The sequence below is a fragment of the Penicillium solitum genome (assembly GCF_028829755.1).
Source record: "Penicillium solitum strain IBT 25940 chromosome Unknown utg000005l_segment0_segment0, whole genome shotgun sequence".
NCBI lineage: Eukaryota > Fungi > Ascomycota > Eurotiomycetes > Eurotiales > Aspergillaceae > Penicillium > Penicillium solitum.
The window spans coordinates 1,820,837-1,843,217 of record NW_027072125.1 but is presented as its reverse complement, the minus strand read 5'-3'; the positions used below and the strand labels follow the sequence as shown (position 1 = coordinate 1,843,217).

General features: G+C 47.3%; 8 protein-coding genes across 8 annotated transcripts; 3 read left to right on the top strand and 5 right to left on the bottom strand.

Moving 5' to 3' along the window:
- Window positions 1-403: 403 nt before the first annotated feature.
- Window positions 404-2,290, top strand: N7455_008316 (putative transporter; the record flags this gene model as incomplete). The annotated part of the gene is made up of 5 exons (XM_040959134.2): window positions 404-658; window positions 716-1,885; window positions 1,947-2,065; window positions 2,124-2,207; window positions 2,266-2,290. 5 exons carry the CDS (start codon window positions 404-406, stop codon window positions 2,288-2,290), a joined length of 1,653 nt encoding a protein of 550 aa, XP_040810394.2.
- A 194-nt stretch (window positions 2,291-2,484) lies between these two features.
- N7455_008315 (uncharacterized protein) lies at window positions 2,485-2,930 on the bottom strand (the record flags this gene model as incomplete). The annotated part of the gene is made up of 2 exons (XM_040959135.2): window positions 2,485-2,704; window positions 2,836-2,930. 2 exons carry the CDS (start codon window positions 2,928-2,930, stop codon window positions 2,485-2,487), a joined length of 315 nt encoding a protein of 104 aa, XP_040810466.2.
- A 4,134-nt stretch (window positions 2,931-7,064) lies between these two features.
- N7455_008314 (putative phosphoinositide-specific phospholipase C) lies at window positions 7,065-9,536 on the bottom strand (the record flags this gene model as incomplete). The annotated part of the gene is made up of 4 exons (XM_040959072.2): window positions 7,065-7,230; window positions 7,641-8,244; window positions 8,301-9,033; window positions 9,132-9,536. 4 exons carry the CDS (start codon window positions 9,534-9,536, stop codon window positions 7,065-7,067), a joined length of 1,908 nt encoding a protein of 635 aa, XP_040810416.2.
- Window positions 9,537-10,266: 730 nt separating this feature from the next.
- On the top strand, window positions 10,267-11,120 carry N7455_008313 (glutathione S-transferase family protein; the record flags this gene model as incomplete). The annotated part of the gene is made up of 2 exons (XM_040959094.2): window positions 10,267-10,315; window positions 10,372-11,120. 2 exons carry the CDS (start codon window positions 10,267-10,269, stop codon window positions 11,118-11,120), a joined length of 798 nt encoding a protein of 265 aa, XP_040810386.1.
- Window positions 11,121-11,382: 262 nt separating this feature from the next.
- On the bottom strand, window positions 11,383-12,167 carry N7455_008312 (mitochondrial 54S ribosomal protein mL54; the record flags this gene model as incomplete). Its single annotated transcript, XM_040959120.2, has 2 exons — window positions 11,383-11,633; window positions 11,687-12,167. The coding sequence occupies 2 exons, from the start codon at window positions 12,165-12,167 to the stop codon at window positions 11,383-11,385; spliced, it is 732 nt and encodes a 243-aa protein (XP_040810462.1).
- Window positions 12,168-12,886: 719 nt separating this feature from the next.
- Window positions 12,887-14,197, bottom strand: N7455_008311 (NAD-dependent epimerase/dehydratase family protein; the record flags this gene model as incomplete). The annotated part of the gene is made up of 1 exon (XM_040959161.2): window positions 12,887-14,197. One exon carries the CDS (start codon window positions 14,195-14,197, stop codon window positions 12,887-12,889), a length of 1,311 nt encoding a protein of 436 aa, XP_040810482.2.
- Window positions 14,198-14,909: 712 nt separating this feature from the next.
- On the top strand, window positions 14,910-16,441 carry N7455_008310 (spherulation-specific family 4 protein). The gene is made up of 3 exons (XM_040959121.2): window positions 14,910-15,198; window positions 15,339-15,696; window positions 15,973-16,441. Exons 1-3 carry the CDS (start codon window positions 14,978-14,980, stop codon window positions 16,291-16,293), a joined length of 900 nt encoding a protein of 299 aa, XP_040810429.2. The 5' UTR covers window positions 14,910-14,977; the 3' UTR covers window positions 16,294-16,441.
- A 4,198-nt stretch (window positions 16,442-20,639) lies between these two features.
- On the bottom strand, window positions 20,640-21,611 carry N7455_008309 (endo alpha-1,4 polygalactosaminidase; the record flags this gene model as incomplete). Its single annotated transcript, XM_040959102.2, has 1 exon — window positions 20,640-21,611. One exon carries the CDS (start codon window positions 21,609-21,611, stop codon window positions 20,640-20,642), a length of 972 nt encoding a protein of 323 aa, XP_040810413.2.
- Between the last annotated feature and the right edge of the window lie 770 nt (window positions 21,612-22,381).

Sequence of the window (22,381 nt, the reverse complement as noted above, 5' to 3'; positions counted from 1 at the left end):
ATCTGTCGGCTCTATGTCTATTTTTGAATACTTATCCATAATTGCTTGAAATTTCTTATAACCGGACAGATTCCGATCTATAATATCCACGCTCCCGCAGAAGGCGCTTCCACTTCGAGCCTAGGCCTCCCTAAGTCAGCCTACTAGGTCGCAATTGGGACTCTAAATCACCCACACCTTGTCACACTCGGCAATTGTAAAACTTTCTGTTATCAATGTTGTGACTTTTACCTTCTTGGATGGCCCACACGTGGAGCTGCCAACGCGAGACATGTGCTGAATATGGCGTGATAAGTAAATGTTCATGTCTCCTTGCTGCCTTTATAGGGGTTAATGCCCATTCAACCAAGCAATGCTTCTTTTCTTCCATCCGTAATCTAAGTTCCGATCCCGATACTGCGAGATGACGGCCGAAGAAGCCAAGATAACGGCCTCCGATGCCGAGGGCCTTGACTCTAAGGCTGCACCGAGAGTCTCATCTGCAGAGTCTTCGTCTTCGTCGACGTATGACGGTCCTCGCGCCAAGCAGACCGACTGCGCTTTCGATACCACCGAGGACCCGCGGTTCTACAAGCCCATTCCTGAATATGAGGGTGCCCATCGCTGGGACCCGGACTTTGAGTGGACAGAGCAAGAAGAGACATCCGTTATCAGAAAGGTATGAGTTACTGAAGCCCACATGTACTGTGTTCATAATAACTGACCCGTGTAACAGATTGACTGGCGCATTTGCACATTTGCCTGCTTGACTTTCTTTGCGCTCCAGCTAGACCGTGGAAATGTCGTCCAAGCCACATCAGACAACATGCTAGACGACCTTGGCATGTCCACAAACGACTACAACACTGGCCAAACAATCTTCTACCTAACATTCCTCTTCGCCGAGCTGCCCTCCCAGCTCATATCGAAATGGGTCGGTCCCGATCGCTGGATTCCCGTGCAAATGGTAAGCTGGAGTATCATCGCTTCGTGCCAGGCATTTATCCAAAACAAGAGCGGATTCTTCGCCACCCGCGCTATGCTCGGTCTTCTCGAGGGTGGATTTATTCCAGACACCATCCTCTTCCTTTCATTCTGGTACAAGTCCAAGGAGTTGCCTATCCGACTCAGCTTCTTCTGGATGACATATGAAGCAACCGCAATTGTCAGTGCTTTCCTTGCTTTCGGCTTCCTCCACATTCGCCAATCGGACGGCACCGGTGGCTGGCGATACCTGTTTGCCCTGGAGGGTTTGATTACCGGTTTGATCGGTATCGCCGCTGCATTCTGGATGCCCGCCTCGCCAACGCAGACCGCTGGCCGGTTCCGCGGTAAGAATGGTTGGTTCACCGAGCACGAGGAGAAAATTATGGTTAATCGTGTGCTCCGCGATGATCCTAGCAAGGGATCCATGCACAATCGCCAGGCCGTTACTCCCAAGCTCCTCTGGCAGGCCCTGAAGGACTACGATATGTGGCTCATCTACCTGCTCGGCCTGACTTGGATGATCCCCAACACACCGGCTACCTCGTACATCAGTCTGGAACTGAAGTCGCTCGGTTTCAGCACTTTCAACACGAACCTGCTCACCATCCCGGCCTATGTGATCTTCATTGTGAATCTGCTATTGTGGACTTGGGTATCAGAGCGCTTTAATCAGCGACTTCTGCTTGGTGTCGGAGCTGAGCTTTGGGCTCTGGTCCTGTTGATCGCGTTGGAGACGATTTCTGAGAATGCCAGTCCTTGGGTTCGTTGGGTTCTGCTGATCATGTTGATTGGCATGCCTTACGTGCACGCTATTATTGTCGCAATTACATCCCGCAATGCAGGCTCTGTGAGGACGCGAACGGTTGCTACTGCTGTCTACAACATGATGGTGCAGGCCAGTAGCATCATTGGTAACAACGTGAGTCCTTGTGCCGGTTACCTTATGTGCTCAAGCTATGATGACTAACCATCACATCCAGATCTACCGTGCCGAAGATAAGCCGTATTATCACACCGGTAATAGGGTCCTTATGGCTCTTGCGGTGTGGAGTGCGGCAGTATTCATCGCTGCCAAGATTTACTATGTGAGACGTAACAAGTATGTTAACCTCTACACTCTGATCGGTCGAATTGCATTTGCTAATATTTGCTTCTAGACAAAATGCTGCTATTTGGGATAAAATGTCCAGCGAAGAGCGGTCGCGATACGTGGCTGAGAACAAAGACCTTGGAAACAAGAGGTATGTCTAGAAGTTGTCTCTTTTGCTGTGCGAGTAAATGCTAATGACCGCGCTACAGACTTGATTTCCGATTTTTGCATTAGATACAACTACATTGTCTGGCACGTATAGTTATGGTTGGATTATAGAGGCATCAACTAGACTTCAAAATATACAATAGAACAAAACAATGAGCTGAGCTCATTCGGCATTAATGTCATCAAAACATTCGTCAATGAATCTTCAAAGCGGTTGAAATTGATCAATATATTGAGTAGAAACAAAAGTGGCATCCTTCCTACTCTCCAATCACATACTCACACCCCTCATTCCCAATCCAAACCTCATGAACTTTTCCCGCAGGAACATCAACCCTCTCTCCAACATGAAACGTCTCCTTTTTAACCTCCCCGTTATACAATTTAGCATTATCATCAGGGTAAGTGATTGTCAGAGATCCACGGCGGATAAGGTGTGTTGTCAGACCGCTATGCGAGTGCGGGGAATAATGGGCGTTACTGATGGACAGGGTCAGCATCGGTATATACGCTCGCCGATGAAGGACCGATTTGCTGCCGGTGATTCAAAATCGGGTACTCCCAATTTTGGGTGAATCATCTCCACAAAAAAAAAACATCCCTGTACGTACCTTCCATCTGTCCAGGTGAAGATATGTCGAAACCCCCATTCGCGGACGAGACGCTCGCTCTCAGCGCGTGTTCCGGTGGGATACTTTTCCATCATGACGGCTTGGATTATGATCTCCAGTGTCAGTTTCTTGCGGATGCAATGAAATATACTAATGGAAGTTGAAGGGTGACGTAAACGTACTAGATAAATGCCAAGTCCGGAATATTTCCCTTGCTGTTTTGGGGCTTACCGCTTGCCGCTTTATGAACATCGAGCCTAGAAGTACAGCCTTGTTGGCCTTGTTTTGACCTGACTTTGTTATAATATCACATAAAATGTCTAGGTGATAGTATGAGAGAACATTGTAGAATACGACTAACCCGGAAGAGCTCCATCACTTCGAGATCTGTCGAGTGTTGTAAATAGACCCGGCCATAACCGACGGCGTGAGAACGAAATGGCAAGACGAATCTACAAAAGTATAAGATGATGAGACTAGTGACCTGTTATATTGGGACTTGCACTCTTTGATTTCCCAGAGTCATTCGTGTTTGTGTGGGTTGACATACTCTGTTTTTAGTAGAGGGCTATATACCATCTGAGCGTTTTTATTAAACCGTCTCTGCCTACCCCAGAATGCATTTTCTCTGATATCCTGCCCAAAATATAGAGATAGGATATATCATAAGCATACTAGTCATATGGATGCATGTATTCAGCTCCACATCAGTACCTACCTAGGCAGTGGCTTACGGAACGCCCGTTCGCGCTGCACTCACTAAGCAGTAGTTATACACTTTCCTGGTTTGAATACAATTATTCCAGGGTAGATCTGATCCCGTATTGATATCTGAGCTCTAGGTCCACGTGTACCTAGGTAGTGAGCCTGCTCAGCTGAGCCTAGGCGCCCATGGACCTTGGCTAAAACAGCCTTAGGTCAGATAAGAAACCACGCTAGAGGTATTCAAATATGCATCATAGCTATATTCACACCCATGCACATATATATACATGTTAGAGTTGGATTGTTCCTAAATGCACTCTCTGTATATTGTAAGGTATGGGTGAATGATGTCACAGAATCTGGAAACTCCCACGTGGGACTATCTACTATTTTGTATGCACATATTGTATATGCAGGACAAAAGTACTTGAAGAAGCCCAATTGAACGTGAGTGGTTCCTCTACCTGATCCGATAAAGCGTTGTACTTGGCACAATGGTAAAGATAGCACCCGATTATATTTGTAAACACTATCGACTGAAGGGAAAGCAAAAATGTCGTATCTCATGATCAGAAAACGCTAAAGAAAAGAGAAACAGAAACAGAAACAGAAACACCACGGTAGAAACCTATTGCGCCTTTCGCCTGAGGTTTACCCAATGCCAAATAAATATGGGGTGTCGATCTCCAGAATATTCGCAGGTCCTCCCTCCGTGTGGTCGGATGTATTGAATTCATTCTTGAGATTCAAGAGTCTCCACATGATTGGGAGATATTATGATGTGAGGGAATCAGATCATGTCCGGAAAGCATGGGTGCATATGACTGCACACGGTCTCTTTTGTCATGGGAGATGTGCAACACAGGATCCCGGGCCTATCATGCACAAGGCGTGTGACAGATGTGACAATTCTTGCCTGGGATAACCCAAACTTCTTTCCCCTGCGCTTGGCAATTGGGGCATCGCACACCTGGCATCTGGGGGATATTTAGTATGTTTTTATAAAATTACTAGAAATACCACATTCATGACGCAGCATGGGAATACGAACCTTGGTGACGGTAGAGGTGTTTGAGCACACCGGAGCGGTACACTTGGAGGAAGCCATGGTATTCCGGTAGGTATTTCGGTCAAAGAAAGGAGAGAGAAGGGTTTGAATAGAGTTCTTTGCCGAAGTCCGAGGATAGCGTTATATTTCTCTTAGGTTGAAGTCTGGAGACAAAGTCATGGGAATAGGATGAGGAGGGGTCCTTATAAGACCTGGAAAGCAAGGGAAGAAAGCGAAAGCGAAGAATAGATCTTGTTCACACCAGCTAATCAAAGGTAAAGAAATGAATCAAAGAAATAAAATAAAATAAAAACAATAATTTAATTAAAAAAAGAAAAAAAGAAAAAAAGAAAAAACAAAAAATTGCAATCTCAAAATTAATATCAAAAACCCTACAACACTCTCGGTAGGTCCCGCTCAGCTCACTTCTTTATTTCCCCCCAATGATATCATCCAGTGACAGTAGATGGATGTTCGTCTTGACGGCTTGGCTTTTTGTTGCACAAACATCAGCCCCAAAAATGAGCCAAAAACAGAGTATCACGACCCCTTTTTGTACGCCACTGGCCCACTAAAGCCAATCACAGTAACGTCCTCGGTACCTCCCGAGGCCTCCGGGCCTTGTAAGTTCGTGATGTTTGCTTCCTAGAGATCAAAGGATCAGCAATTCAAGGGGATGAGACAAAGAAATGCGTTAAATGTGCCTCGGCAACTTGCATCAATTCACCGATACTTGGAAAAAAAAAAGGGGGGAGACTAAGATTGCAACTCTCAGCACATTTAAGAGTTGACGTATCAACCCCAGAACCCTATGGCAGATCCAAGATGGGTCTAGTGCTCGGTCGTCTTCGGTCGTGTTAGTATTGTGATTGGCTGATGATATTCGACATGGGTCCCCTCCACTCCTCAAATGACGATCCGGTCCGATCATTGGCTATATCGGTGTAGCCCGTTTGTCCCAAGACATATTATCACCCTGTTATGCATGCAAATTTCATGAACGTGACGCATGAACCCCTCCACCATCTGTCAAATGACAAATACTTGTCTGAAGAACCACATCGAAGATTGTATCGTTCACCAACTACCTACTCTACGGAGTATAGAGGTAGGAAAGGAGAACAGCCGTAGACGTCTCATATTATCCTTCAAATGACGTGTGATCATATTTGGCCACAACTCACAACTCTATCGGAGGATTTACCGGTCAACTTGACTTATCCCTTAGTCCCCACTAGCCATGTTGATCAATCTGATGCATATCGCTTGGCACATTGATCTCTCTTAATGCTGTGCTTTTCAAAGTGATATTATTATACTCCGTGGTGATTCCAGACTTTACAACCTACACTCGGCCTCACCGATCTTCTACATGATATGAGCCCCACGGTGGGGTGGGGGCTATGGCTCGCAGCATGCAAGCATTTTTTTAGTTCACCGACCTACTATGTATCTGTACATACATGCAGGCTAACGTGACTCGAAGTCAAAGGTCAGACTGCTACCCCACGTTCTTACGCATGTCTTGCCAACAATCCTCTTTGTTTAACGCCCTTTTGCCCGTTGTAATTCGTCTGATCTGTCCTCGCTACTTTTCTCTCGCTTCGTAGGTTGTCAGATAGCCGACCTAGCGAAATACAGTGACTATTCAGATCTCGCTGAAGTAAGAGATCGCGATATGCACATCTACCTTGGCGCTCCTCGGGAAACTGACATATTGAACCCTGTTTCATCATACTCATGCGCGGCATCGGTACAATGCATATCATGCGGCTAATAATTAAATGGTTTCTAAGGTGATATATGACACTAGCACAACAACGCATACAACACGGAGTAGGACCTCCATATGCACCCACTTCGGATGCTAACGGTACCGCCTAGCTAAAACAAGATATGATTTACTCCAAGCTCGGTCGTTATGCCTTTACTCGGACACTCTCGGCATGAAAGTGTAAGACTAAGACTAGTGAGTTATTTCTGGTGACTGTTTATTTTTCGCCAAACTGTTGTCTCCACGGCTCTTCACACTGCAGTTTCGAAAATCTAGGAGAGTACTCCGTACAAATGCCAACGTGCCATTGTTTCTGTGTAACGTCCTCGAATCGGATATGCACGCTGACTGGAATTATGGCATCTCACAATCACGATCGCTAATCTGTAGCCTGTCGCTTTTGGTTATACCGAAAATGAGATCGAAATGAGCTTGTGATACACATGCCGAAGGACTTATCACATTTGTCAGATGCTGACGTGCCTTTCTGTAACCTTTTTGTTCCTGATTCTCCTAATGTGGAAGTGCGCTGTACGACATGATGCCCAAACTCTGCCCAAAGACAAACGGCGGTCTTAGCGCTGTATTTCTTTGAATGGCCTCTTTGTTTTCCAAAATGTCACAAGTTGTCGTATTACGCTAATACTATTAACAATTGAAAAGACTAATGCAGACACTTCGGTGATAACATATTCTAGCTAGTTAAGTAACCTGCTTGACAATATTAACTAGCAAAACACCACCACTCTTCTCACCAGCGCATTCGTGGAGATGAATCAGCCGATAGCCTTCCCGCAGCCGGTCAAGTCGGATGCAAGCCCATGCAGCCAATGGATCCCGACCGATCTCGTCGTCCTTGATCTTGATCCTAAAAAGAAAGCAGATCGAGTCAGTGGCTTGTTTATACATAATGCTTGCATCTTGGAATGTGAAACGCATTATAGGGCAGTGTGCATGATAGTGGGGGTGATGCTAAGGGAAGCTACAGGCCGCCCCGCTGAGCCCAAGTCCAGATAATGCATCGTGTTACCAACGGGGAAGCCTGGAAGAAGCAAATACCAAGCCCTGTCGTCATGTTTATGTGATGCGGGGAAGTGCATGCATTATTTGACGGGTATCACAATGCAGTGTTTATGCCTGCATACTCAAAAACGGACTCATGTGACGGAAGGTAGAAAGGCAGCAAGGGGAAATCTTGTAGAGCAAGGAAGAGGACAAAGCCCGATGGAAATTGCTCGATACATCGATGTGAGCAAGAAATCGAAAAGAAAGACTGACCGTAGGAAACTCAACTCCTCAATTATCCCCGTCACGGTCGGGAACTCCAATTTCTGGCCCTTAAAGTCCGGGTTCCGACCCGAAGAACTCTTCGTGCACCGTTTGTAGCTGCTCTTCTCCGTGTCAGAGCTGGCGTCGTCCTGGTCCGGGGTAGCATCGCCTTCGGGTTCTTCGACGTGCAGCTGGCAGTTCACATAGGGTTTGAATCCCCTTTCGCTGTGGTCGCCCGGTGGCAGAGAGAGATCCTGCGCGGCGTATATCTCGATTGAGAGGGTCAAATTGCGGCGCTCGATAACATCTGTCGGAGAACCTTTGCCACTTCGGTAGCCAGAGGGCTTCAGTCGCCAGCCGTGGGTTCCGACAAACATTCCGTGGTTGAGCATCATGCCCTTATCAAGGTTCTGCCAGTTCAATGCTACCAATTGAGCACCACGCCGCCAGTAGAATGTTGGATCAAGGTTTGATGAGGTGACTCGGAATGCGTACGGGTAGATACGCATCATAGCTGTTCGGTTGTGCTCGAACAAAGCGTCGCGATGGGTGACATGGGCTTCTCGCGCTGCTTTCTCTGAGAGCGAGAACACATGGAGAGGAACTTTGGCCTCTGTTAACCGAATTAGCATCGTCTCAATGGCCATATTTTGCAATGGTGGTGCATACCAGGTTGATCGAAATGACTGAAATGATACGCGCGAGTATAAACCGCCAGCTTGGCCAGAGCGTCGAGAATCTTTGATGGCTTCGCCGGCTGCTCCCCTGATGACTTATCATCGGATTTCTGCGGCGTCAGAGCTTCTCCCTCGGGTTTCTCGTCCTCGGCACTGAATGGAATGCATTTGCTCTTAATCAAGATCTTCTTCTTCAGATCAGCTAGCGAGGGAAGTTTCCCATCATCTGGAGGAGCATCCACAAGCAGTCCTTTCCACGCCTCCAACATGATGTCAACCATCGTCTGTTGCTGCTCAAGAGACGCATGGACCTCGAGACTAATGACCAGTGGAAGATCACTAGCAACAAATGCACTGTCACGGATCGCATAACAGATTTCACGGAATGTAGTTCCCTTGGTTAGAGTATGGCCATGCAGAACACGAGGCTCAGCAGCAACAGGCATGTGGCTCGTCGCTGTCTCTTCGTCCGATGGTCGCTGAGGCGACTTGACGGATTTACGACGAAGGACGCCACCAAGTTTAGCTTCCAATCTCGACGAGAATGACGCTTTCTGTTCTTTACCGGGCTTTTCTTGACGGCTCTCCCCACCCTTCGTCTTCTCTTCCGCCTCCGAATCACTGCTGCTACTGTCGCTATCTCTCTCACTGTCGCTTGAGTTTGGGGTGTCCGATTCTCCATCCCAGACATCAATCTCGACGGACCTGCAGCCGCGGAGGAGGACCTGTTGGGGCATGAGTCAATCATAGATTCCAGGTCTTATGAGGTCGTAACATTCATGGGGCGTAAATGGTAGGACCATTCTTCGAAGTATCCACTTACAGATGTATAGGCACTAGCAGCAGCGTCACTGTACAGCTGATTACCCGTCAAATAAGTGTTGTGGCTCGACGAAATAAAGTAATCTGAAATGGGCGCAGAAAGATCGAGGGCGTCTTCTAGTGCCATCGCAGACGAGTCCGCGTCCTTCATGTATGCACGAAAGGCATCCAGAGAAGCCAAAACGTCGGCAACTGGCTCGGAAGAAGTTGCAACGGTAGTATCATGTTGCATTTCTTGGAGGAAGTAGTTGGTAGTTGGAGCATATGCACCAACAGACTTGTAGATCTTCTGGATATGATCGTCCAAAGATGGGTGGAATTTGTCCACGGTGTATGACGGTGTCTCGGGTGGCTCGTGGAGTACTAGGTGTTTAGCACGGTCCACGAGAGCTTCGACTTTCTCCATTTTGCACTGGTATATTGTTGGTAGGCTATTCTGTTCCGGCAGGGAGTATGCTAGGAGATACAACCTTATGGATTATGGATGTTGGGTAAGTGGAGGGGTAGGGTTATTGGCAAAAGATTGCCCCGCTTGTTTCAGTTGCCAGTTATGTATTTGTGAACTTAGATCGAATAGAACATCAATGTACCACGATGTAGAAATGACATGTCGTGGATGTCAGGAGAAAATCCTAAAGTGACCCGTGCGTCCAACTCCCCACTGCCAACGTGGTGCCCCTCTGCCTATATCATCGTGGAGTACGCTTTCAACTTTCAACTTACAAGTGTCCAAATGAATTCCTGATATATTTATTTTTTAGTTCAAGTATGAGCATGGCTTGTATAGAAAATATGGATTTGTTCAATATTATCTCCATGGCCTCATAGCTCCATAGCTTCATAGCTTCATAGCTTCGCACAAACCAATGTTAGGATCAGATTAATAGCAAGGCCATTAGCTATTAACTATTAACTATTAGTTATTATCTATCAGCGAAAGACCAAAAAGCCTTCTTATCAGCGACTTCGTATTATTCCCTGACTTTCTAAACCCCATTTCAGCTGATAAATCAAATGCCCCCGCTCCAGATGTCTGTTGTTATATATGTTGTACATAAGTAGAACTACCTCCCAAGAATCTGGACACTCATTTCAACTTCAACTCTAAAGATACATAAATTACATACAATTACACAATGACTGAATCCAACATCCATTTCTTCGACCTCCTATCAGACCTACCCGGTACGGAGCAGCCCCGAAGTTCGATGACTCTACAAACAAACTTCTAACCCGACCAGGCCCTTCCAAGTCATGGTCTCCCTACACCCTCCGGACCAGAATGGTCCTTAACTTTAAGGGAATCCCCTACACCCAAAGCTGGGTATCATACCCCGACATTGCATCTTTACTCAAGGCTCATGGCGTCCCACCTGGCGAGTCAGCGACACCTTACACACTACCGGCAATCAGCCATAAGGGGTCGATAACGAGCAACCCAGACGGTGTGCTCATGGATTCCGATCCGATCGCTATGTACATCGACAAGCTGTACCCATCGCCCCCGCTCTTCCCCTCCGGCGATGCAAGCTACTCGCTCATGATCGCCGTGCTGAAGATAGTGAGCTTGATCTCACCGAGTTACAGGTCGCTGATTATTCCAAACGTTCCATCTGGACTAGATGAGCGCGGACGGGAGTACTTTATCCGGACGCGCACTGTGGCTTTCGGGAAGCCGCTTGCTGAGGTTAGGCCGACGGATGAGGCAGAGTTGCTTGCTTTGTGGCAGATTATTGAGAAGGAGGCGGAGACGCTGATTAAGATGCTGAAGGGTAAGGAAGGGAAGCAGGGGCCCTTTTTGGAGGGTGAGAAGGCTGGCTATGCGGATATGATTCTCGCTTCAATTTTGGCTTGGTTCCAGCGCTTTGACAAGGGTACCTTTGATCAGATGCTTGCTCTTGGAGAGGGGGAGCTCAAAACGCTCTATGAAGCTTGTTTGCCCTGGCTTGAAGGGCAGGGGGAGGAGAAGGATTGGCCGATTCCCCAGTAAGTTACATACCTCGACTTTCTCAGCGATGGGGGTGGCTGTTCGGGAAACTCTGCGACAAGCTTAGATCTAAGACAAGTATCATTTGATATATAGCACAATCGAAAAACAAAAAAATGTAATAATACATCCCGGATGCTCCAAAGAGCCCGGTCTATCCAATATCCAACAGTATTGAGGCGGTTCTGGGCGCCCTGCGACACAACCCCAACAAGAAAAGTACAATCGCTTTCATGTGTTCCACTCGAATTGACATAGGATGAGCTTACAGACCGCGAAGGAAGTTGGACTCCTTGATGGCCTTCCGTCTGGCATCGCGTGCACTCTTGATAATCTCCGAGCGCTGCTCGAAGCCTTCGGTGGCATCGGCCATGGCATCCGCTGAAGGAGCGTCGCGGTTGTAGGGTGCGGGGGTGATATCGTGAGCGTGGTGGTGAGTGGGGATCTTAGCGGCGAGAGGGCCAGTACGGGCGGCCAGCTTCTTTTCGTAACGCTTTCGTTGCTTCTTGTTCAAGGCTGCGACAGGGTAAGCATCTTAAGAAAATCCGGAAATCCAGGGGGTAACTTACTGCTTGGGTCAACACCACCCTGCTTGGTCTTTGCGTCCTTGGTGGAATCTCCCAAGAGGTTCCATAGCCAATCTGGGTACTCAGAATCCTCCTTGGCGAAGACATCCGGCTTGTTCTTGAAGTAGTTGAGTCCGTTCAGTTTGGTTCCAGCCGGGCAGCTGCTTGGTGGGCGCACGGCAGTGGGTTTTGTTGAAGCTCCGGGGTTGGCATCGGTGTGGACACCTTCGGGGGTGCTCAAAGGCTGAGAAATGCCGGGGGTAGCGGAGGAGATGGCGGACGGGGTTGTGAGGTCGCCGACCGTGGGTTGGCGGGGGGAGGGCGGAGAAGGAGTAGCAGCCACAGGGGGGTTGTTATCACTGCTATATGAGCGGAATTGACTGCGAACCAGAGGCAGCTGGCGCGCGCATGCTGAAGCCGTCCGGATCACTGGCTGTTGGTTGAATCGGGACAACATCGTGGTGCGGCAGCTTTTGCAGATCATTGTGACGGGATAAATCAGAGAAAGGCAAAGAATAGGCTAGGACAGTATTAAAAGGTCCAAGAGAAACCCTGGACGACAATGAAACCCAATTGCGTTGAAGATGCAATAAGACACGCGCGGAGACAGAGCTGTCGCAGAAAACTGCGGCCATATTTGATGCCAAGACGGAGATGGGTCACGTGATGCGCCAGCATATATGGCGTACAACAGCTTCATTTCTTGCCGCAAGGCTCTGATCAGTTCGTATGTTATATTTGTCGCAAATTAATATCTTAAGTACACTACGACTCCCAATATCTCTTATCCTGACGTCGTCACCCACACCGGTTGTGTCCAGACGTAATATTCTATATCACGTGATAACACACATCTCATCCAGTGAACATCTAGTTCTCGTTTACCAGTGTTCTCTGAGAATACCTGCTACAAATTCTAAGGATCAAATGCCAACTTTTGTTCAATTTGCATATCACGAGAATGTGACATATATAAATGACTCTGTACACCCAAATGGGAAAACGTCACACGGACCGACCTCGCGAGTAATGCAACTCTAACCAACATGCTAAAAAGACCAAAAAAAAAAAAAAACCGACAATGACCATACTAAAACACATGCCTACAAATGGTCATTGTTCCAGTGAGTAGGTATATTAAGAACAGGTGAGAAAGCAAACAAAACACAACTGTGGTATCAGACCAACAGTACGAGGACCGCGCTATGAAGACAGACCGCTGACATCCAAGAAGTTGCAGATGTCCTGGCATGCATCCTTCAGGCTCTTTTCTGTCTTCCATTGAAGCTCTTCCGTCGATCGTTTGACGACCGCAACGCAGGCTCCAACATCACCTTCGCGACGTGGCGCAGCACGTCGAGGAATGGGCCTCTCAATAACAGACTCCATAGTGCTGACCACATCCATCACGGAATTTCCCTTTCCAGTTCCGAGGTTGAATGTGCGGAAATTCTCTGTCAGCTTGCCCTCGTTGGCCGAACTGAGCGCGGCAATATGCCCACGAGCCAGATCACTAACGTGGATGAAGTCACGGACGGCAGTGCCATCTTCGGTTTCCCAATCTGTCCCAAACATCGCAAGTTCGGAATACTGGCCGGTCATGACTTTGACAACGACGGGAAGCAGGTTTGTTGGTGCCTGTCTTGGGTCTTCGCCCAAAAGACCGGAAGAATCACAGCCAACGGGGTTGAAATAGCGGAGTGCAACGATAGTCCATTCGGGGTCTGATGCGGCCAAGTCGGCCAGGATGGTTTCACACATCCATTTTGTGCGTCCGTAAGGGTTGGTGATTCCGGTGCATCCAGGTTGGATGGATTGTTGTGAGCCTTCGTGATCTGTGTACAACTCTTCCTTGTGAACACAGAGTTCCTCCTTCAATGGAAGACCTGAGGTTGCGAGAGTTCCGTATACAGTGGCGGAAGACGAAAAGATGAAGGTCTTGATGCCGAAGTCTCCAAGTGTTGTGGCAAAGTCGACAAGGCCGCTAACATTGTTGGAGTAATACTTCAATGGCTTCCGAATGCTCTCCTCCACCGCTTTATACGCCGCGAAGTGGATGACTCCGGCGATTCCCGACTTGGGAGTTCCCCACCTGGATGGGAGCTGGTACTCCTCAAGCAGTGGCTGAAGAGCTTTGGTGTCGCGATAATCGTGTGCATGCAATCGGAGAGATGGCATTTTCGTGCCATTCTCCTCGTGATGCTTCTTAGCCAACAGGCTGATACGGTCAAAAACATTCTCGAATGCGTTGCTAAGATTGTCGATCACAATAACGTTATAGTTTGCCTTGAGCAGCTCAAGCGTGGTGTGACTACCAATAAAGCCAAGGCCACCAGTGACAAGAATGTGGCCTTGCAAAGGGATTCTGCGCAACAAGTCATGGAGATTGTCGAATGGGTCTCCAGCCTCTGTTGCGGGCGTGTCGAGGGCGATAGGAGATTGCACAGGACTGCTTGCATCGGACCTTTGGGGGCTGTCCGATCTTGAAGAGGAAAATGACGTTGGCTCAATCATGGCGGAAAGTCGACAATGAAATGATAGGTAAGTTATGCTACCACCTCAAATAATGAGAGAAAATGTTTTATGCTATTGTATGACCAAGACTGAGATATCCTATTCTTCGGTGGGCCCCTAACCAAGGTTTTATACCAAACAAGCGAGGTACTTGCGTTGGCTCACTCGGATTCTCTGTTTGAGTTCATCTATTATGCCATCCCTCCTTGGCGAATGAGGGTCTAGCACAGTGCCCCCGGCAAAAATAGAAGAAAAAGAAACAAAAGGAACAAGCATAAGCGGAATAAAAAAAAGCACAAAGGGAGCGTAAGAGGGGGGCAGTAGGCACAACCTGGAACAGAACCATCGGGCAGGATGCCCCTTGGTGGGCCAGACATGCGGCTGGGCCTATATCATTTTGTACCTCCAAATGCCCTAAGTATGTCTCTACCTGTACGTTAGGGCCTCAGCTCAAGCTAGTATAATAATGGAATAATGGAATTATTATTGTTTTTCTTTTTTTCTTTTTATCTTTTTTTTAATAATATTAATATTTTCTTTCTATTTTCTTTCTATTTCCAACGTCTCAGCCAAGACCCTTTCTGCATATGGTCGAGGCCCCAGATTCATTTTTCGCCGGAGAGACACTCAGCCTAAAGTCGTGTTGACCAGCAAGTTCTTTCGACGTGTATTTTTTTCTTTTTTAGTTGGCCACCCGTCTTTCGAAACTTCTTGCTCATATGTAACCGGTAGTGCTCGCGAACCCACTTTCTTCATTTCGTCTTTCTTTCTGTAGCCAATATGTCTGACCCCGAAAAACACGTGAGCAAGCGGACATGTCTTAAGTCGAAGCGTTCTCGTTTCATCTTGGCAATCGTGGTTCTAATTGTGATTATTGCGGCCGTTGTTCCCTCCGTTGTCGTTACTACTCTTAAGAAAAATAACATGGGTCCCAAGGCAAAGGTCTTCGTTCCACTCTACGTGTACCCTGCTCCTGAGGCGTGGGCTCCGCTGGAAAATGTGTATGTTTCTATCCCTCAATTCCCTTTCCCTCCCAGTTACTGGATTGCTTTCTATCCCGGCCGGCAGCCCGCCACAGGCATTATGCCGCGCCGTTCGGGCGTCAAACCATACCATCACATACAGCTACTGAACGCCACAGGATATCTACCCACCCCGAGGTCAACTTTACCGTCGTAATCAATCCAGGAAACGGCCCAGGGCCTGACTCTCTCCCGGATGGCAATTACACCCGTGAGATTCCAAAGCTCACTGCTTACCCAAATGTGCGTCTTTTGGGCTATGTGTATACCTCATACGGAAAGCGCAACGTTTCTGCTGTTCGCAAGGATATCCAAACATATGCCGACTGGCCGACTAATTCCTCCAACCCGAACCTGGCGGTCCGCGGAATCTTCTTCGATGAAACACCTCAGCAATACGAAGCTCAAACCTTGACGTATTTGCAAGGGCTGACGGACTTTGTTAAGGACCTTAAGGATCTTGGTCCCGATCAATTTGTGAGTATTGCAATTCATCCGAAACTGTATTTCCCTCCCCCATACCATACATCCCCTGTCTCGCATCATCTTAGACCTATTTTTTCGTTTCTTTATTGTTTTATCCAGTTTTGCCTTTTTAATTCCCTCGGTTTACTATTCCCATGTCACTTGAGCCACACGATGGCTTTATTAACTTTTATCCCAACACCACATATTCCATCCCGGCCTGTATCATAATGGTTTCCCCTTCTGGGCTACATAGGCGAAATCCATTGAGCTAACTAAAACCATCAGGTTGTCCATAATCCCGGCGCTGTTCCGGATTCTCGGTACCTAGCAACAGCAGATTCAACCGTTGTGTTCGAAGCTGCCTACACTACGTTCCAGGAACGGCAAGGCGCCAAGCTGTTCACCAATATCGCGGACAGCAATCGTACCCAATTATGTGCTATCGTTCACTCCGTGCCTGATGCTGTCGAGGGCAAGGCCCTCCGCAGTCTGGTCAAGCAGGTGCGCCAGGTCGCGGATGAGGTGTACATCACCCATCTTAGCAAGGACTATTATGCCTCCTTTGGTGCCAAGTGGACTGAGTTCGTCGATCTGATGGCAGCTTAAGCTTTTGAATTTCTGTATTTAGATTACTTGCTTCAGCATGGTGTGCACTGGTGAGGTAAATTGGGTCAAGCGAGTATGTGCACATATTCCTTTTGGTATAGCTAGCATGTTTTCGGTTTTCACTCATTTTGTTTTATGATTTTACGAGTTAATTTTTAGATTACTTAGTCCATTTGAATTTTCATGATTTGCAGCAAAATATGGAATGAAAAATTTTCCCTTCCACCTTCTATCCTATCAATGCACAATTAAGCCGTCTTTGTTAAGAGGTGAGCTATACTTTTGAGGTCAAGGTGGAGTCCACGGGTGGAGAATACGTGTATTGTAGTAATTTTCAATTGTCTTTTTTTTTACTTTCGTCTTTTCGTATTAAGAATAAGATACACTAATACATGTCACTACGCCCCAACGGTAATTTATTCCGACTACCCGTCAATTGGAACATGCGGCAAAGCGAAAGTATGGTTGGATCGCGGAGCATAGAGATATATCTAAAACGGGAGAGGGTGCCAGAGCATCTGCCCGATACGAGGTATAAGCTAAACGTGGCTCAACCTAATCTAGCATGACTTAATTTGACTGACGATGTAGAAATGCTCAAACACCTTCCTTTCCTGGGTCTCGATCTAGACCAGACTTTTTTACAATGTCTCTGAGTTACCGCCCATCCGATCGATCTATGAGACCCGCAGGTAGCATTTTATAGGCCCAGCAAATGCCATCTCAAGGCTCGGAGAAACTCCCAAGATATCCCTGTAGGATTGGCTCTCAACTATCTTGGCAGGGCAAACAACAAGCCACCGTTTCAATTAGCGATGGACGCCATTCTTTATTTAGAGCCGGAATATATTTAACTGGAACATCTTGAGACAAAGTCTAAATTGTTATAGTAAGCCAATTCCTTAGTTAAGGTACAACGCATGATCCAAGGATCAGATAGTGTAAAGTGGCCAAAGACTGAAACAGCAGTGTGGGACATGACCTGAACAACAGACTTCGGGTATGTACGGAGTATTAACATTTACTATTGGCGTAGGTAATCGCTATAATGTCAAAACTCAGTTTCCCGATACAACGCTGCATTGGAACAGGAACAATGTACTCCGTACGGAGTACTCCGTATGCATGTAGCTTTAACGTGATACAACTGTGGCTATGTCGAGTTACAAACCCGACCTGTCCCATTCCAACGGGGTCATATTCCAGGAACCAGGCCGGCGTGGGATGTTGTTACACCAAGATATGACACACAGCCGGCAATTTAAATACACCACTCACCCGTCCCCATTCCCAGTCCTTGGAAAAATAGGAAATAATACAGTTGCGGGCAATATTTATCCTTTGCCTGGAGATGATTCTGTATACATCCTCTGCCTCTAAGGAACCGGGTTCTTCCCTGGTAGCCCGCTGTAAGATGTAGTTTGCGGAACCCACCCTGCACACTTCACCCTTGTTCTTCAGCTTATGCGTACTATCTTTACTCCGTAACTCGGGTGGTACCCCTGAAATTGAGCGCCGGTGGCGGTGGTCGAAGCTACTACCTCGTGGCATGGCCGGGTATTTCGGAAGGAAAGGATCTTCGATCGATCTCTTGGCTGCAGTGCTTCTTGTAGCCGCCAGGAAGAACTGGACTAATACAGTAAGAGTATTGCCAATCCTTCCTACCATGCATCGCTGGATTGTTTCTATATGACCTTGAACTAAAAGTGATTTGACTACTTACAGACTGCAACTAGTCGATCGCTGGGCGCTAACAACACAAGTGCCAAAGACCAGCATTTGGGGGAAGTAATGGAGGACGCCGGGGTGGGTTATGGCTGCGGCACGATCGAGCAGCTATGAAGATGCGTGGGTGGACACGTCTAAATCTGAACAAATGGCGAACGGTTCTCTACGCGTGCATCCCGGTATGAGGTTCGGTTTGCATGGCGTTTGCATGGCGTTTGCATAGCGTTTGTCATGTAGCCTTTCAAAAACCCACCAATTCAAATCGGACATTCACATATTTCGGTGAACGATAGGTCGTGAATAGTCCGATCTTGAATAATTCTCACTTAGTGGGGCCACTAGATCGAGTCGCTATTCTTAGTGACCCACTATCCTCCCACTTCGGGTGTTAGTTTCCGCTACAGGAACCGTGAGCCGTGTCGCAGAGATTTGCACCGATCGGAGTGAGCATTAACACGAACAAGTGGAGCGAACACATACATAGCCGCCGAGGAACCTAACCACTCATCACTGGGGTTGCGGTCAGGAACGGGGAGATCCCCCTGGGAGAGCCACTCGGGTAACCGATCTTAGCGCCTTTTCATCCCTTGGGTCCTTGCATGTGGTGACCACGCGAGGCGGGCAGGTTCCAAGGTTCGCCTATTGTTGGTAGGCGGGTATATCACACGTGCTATACGGAAAGCAGACATGCAGAGAGTGGGAAAAAAGCCACTCCAAAAGTGATAGTGCATTTCTACTGGCTATTCTGATCGGGAGTGAGCATCGCAACTGGAGACCCAAAGTATTCTCGTGTTCAGCCGTCTTTGTATTGAGGTCGACTGTGAGACATGCAAACTTTGTCATGCGATGAAACAAGGTTGAACTATGGTTGGTATTAGAAAAGAAGAGCCGTTAGACGCTTGACCGTCCAACAATTGTTTCCCCCAAGTGGTATGAAGTGCAGCAAAACAGGTAAAAATAGTACGACATACCTATCTCGATAAGTAACACATGACCTCAGTTTCAACCCCAAGGGGCTTATGCAAGGAGCTCCCATTAGCATTTATGATATGTCCATCGTGGCAAACACAGTCTAATCCACACTAATGGTGGAAAATACTGAGAAAGTTGAGGTTTGAGCAAATACCTGGGTACCTGACAAAAGATACGTAAAATACATATAAATAACAGCATCGACAAATTGGTATGTAATTAAACTTCCAAAAATACATAAAAAATACCCCCAACACATACTAGTAGTATGAAGCAAAGTTACCGGCTGAATCCACTTCCCCAAAGGCCCCAAACGAACGGAACCGAGAATTCCAAGGATGAGCTCTCGAACCTAACCAATCAGACCAGTGAAGAGCTTCGACCCGCCGCTCCAACATATCCATATGCCAAGACTGCCAAGACCAGCATAACATCGTCTGTTACTGATCAAGTTCTTCTTGGGAAACTCCATGCCACCTCATTGCGCTAGAACTCCTGTTTTCTTGTTTCATTGAGGCCGATTGGGCAAAGAGAGCGAATTAGTAATTGCTATGTTTTACTCCAAGGCTAGAAACAAAGAAGCGTATAATTATACCTACGGTGGCAAAATACAGTTGGAAATGGACATGGATCATGTCCTGTTACCTAAATATTCGACTTGGCGTGTACCTAGGTATCCGGGTGTTCCAAAGCTTTAGCTAAGTAAGCTATAAGCAATACCTAATACATTGTAAATAAAAAGGAGGAAAAAGCAGCCATTGCCGGATGGCGGATCCGGCACAAAAGCCAAGCCTTAGGACAGTAACCTCCGATTTCTCCGTCGCGTCACGCCATAAACAAACCGGGCAGACGGAAGACTCGGGGAATTGGACACATATACTAGCGACAGTAGTCACAGCCACTAGAGTCTATAGTCTATGCATAAAACGCCGCTAGAAGTAAGAGTAGTTTTCGCCGACGATGGCGCTGGTTGTGGTTGCTCTACGATGAGCTAATTGCTTGGGCTAGCATCGGTGCTGGTGTCACCCAGTACCAATGCGAACTTACGACATGTGCGCTAGAAACAAGCTGCTTTTGTCAGAGTAAGTGAGCCTAGGCTGGGTCCAGCGCATACCCTGGGAAGGAAGCTGTCGGGTGACTGTTGTAAGGCTAGCGGGCTCCAATTCAGGTATAATGTAGCCACTAGTTATGTGCTCGCATTAGACTTAATTATTGTGATGGGCGTGCTGCGTCCTCAACATGGCGTTTTTGCTTTTGCTTCTTTAGGCTTACAAGTTGTTGTATCCCTGATCCTGCGTCTCGTTGCTGACATTGAAGGCAATGAGAGCCGAAGGCGTTATTTTGAGGGTGTTGATGAATTAGACACGGAGGGAAAGGCGCTCTTTGAAAAAGTATCAAGTGCTGACAATGACAAGTTCGTTCCAGGGACTTTTGATATCTGGGCGTCATGCACTTCGTAGCGACTTGCCAATTTACTCCTTCTGTTCAGCCCCCGGGACCAGTGAATACACAGCACTTAAACACGATGAAAGAAAAGAAGTTATGGATGATGGAACTGAAAATATCACGTCGTATTACTTATACATGATTGCCAATATCAATTCTTGGTTAGATGTGACGAGCCCACTCCAAGCACAAAACCCCGATCACGGGCAGTATTCAACCCAATTATCCAAGTCCATGTTTTTGATAACAGTTGAAAAGTTGCCAGAGCTGTTGGCCGTACAAGCAGATTTCGCTTGGCTAGTTGTCACCGACTTGTTGTTGTTGGTAGAATCGCCCTTGGGGTACTCGATGTGGAAAACAGGCTTGTCTGCCTGGATGAAGGGCGCATAGGTATCACACTCCTTGTACTCGGCGCACTGTTCATTGACACACCATTGCATGTTATCAATAACAGAGTCGATAATACCTCCGCCATTCTTCAATCCAACCGAGAGACCACGGCTGTGAGACTGGGAAGCAAGCCAGTTCACGTAGTTGATGGCCTGAGCCTTGGTGAGATCAAGACCGTTCTCGTTGTCGTACCCGTCGATGTTGTCAGGATCAACACCGTCGCAGCCCTTCTCCACTGCAATATCGAGACGCGCCTGCATGATTTTGCGAACGTTGGGGGACGTGACGTTGAGCCATTTCTCGCCGGGCCATCCGTCGAGATTTTTGCCCTTATCTGCGCTGTGGAAGTCGCCGGCGTCATCGCGCCAGTCCTCGAACGAGCCGGCCGAGAAGTAGCAGATCACTTTGCGGCCCATTTTTTGGAGATCTGAGATGACAGTTTTGTTGTTGTCGAAGAGATCAATGTCGTAGATTGGTGCGTCCACCGAAGTGGAGATCGGTGTACCATCCGCAGACTTCAGTATAATCTGCCACTTGGTGCCAACAGCTGGCTGCCATTTCACGGTTGTATTTGTTGGTGTTGTCGTGTTTGTCGTGCCAGAACCGGTGCCCTCATTATCGTTATCATTGTCATCGTCTCCGCCGTTCTTGAGGCCAATTCCTAGTCCAGCGCCTAGGCCGACACCCAGAGCAACGATGACAAGAGCGACGGTTCCAAAGATAAGAACCTTCTTCTTGGTCGACCAAGCCCACCAGCCCGTCTTGGATGACAAATCACCCATTAGGGTAGATTTTGAAGCGAGAGATTAAACGATGGAAGAAATTTAGTTGTTCGCGTGTAATATATTATTGGTGGGATCAAATGTGGTGACTCAAAGCCGCGGGGTATTTGGATTTAATGAAGGAGTATGGGGTAGCCCAAGGAAAAGAGAAAAAAAGAAAGACGAAAAGATCAGCAGACACTAAGTCGGGAGATAGGCATCTTTAAGCTCAAAATTAAAGGGTCCGGGGGCTGAGGAAGATCCTCCAGGGTACCGGAAAGGCCTGGATGTTACCTTGGAAAAAGCAAAACTCAGCCTTAGATCCTGAAAATGAGTGTCAGAAGTCCCTGAAATCACTTGAGTGTACAACATACAACGTAGGAAATGAGGATGCCTAGACGGTTAGAGGGGGCCAGGGAAGGGGGCGGCGGTAAAGACCCCCCACTCACCTGTCCAGATGGTCAAGTCCCAAGGCGAAAGATAAAATAAGGTGGTGGAACCTGCTGATCTGATCTACTAATTGGATCATCTTACTTAATCTTGATATAGTTATTATTATCTACATAGTACAGTAGAATACTACTTTTTGTCAATATTGGGACAATCAGTAATGAAAAAAAAAGGAGAATGACAAGCCACAGGAGCTCAGGGGTTGACAGTTTGAATTTCAAATTGCCAAGGATAAAATTTTAGAACAAAGCTACAATAGGCTGGTCTGTCGCCCAAAATAGTCACAAAAAAGAAAAAAGAAAAAAGAAAAAGAGAAATCTCAGTTTGCCAAACACTACTCC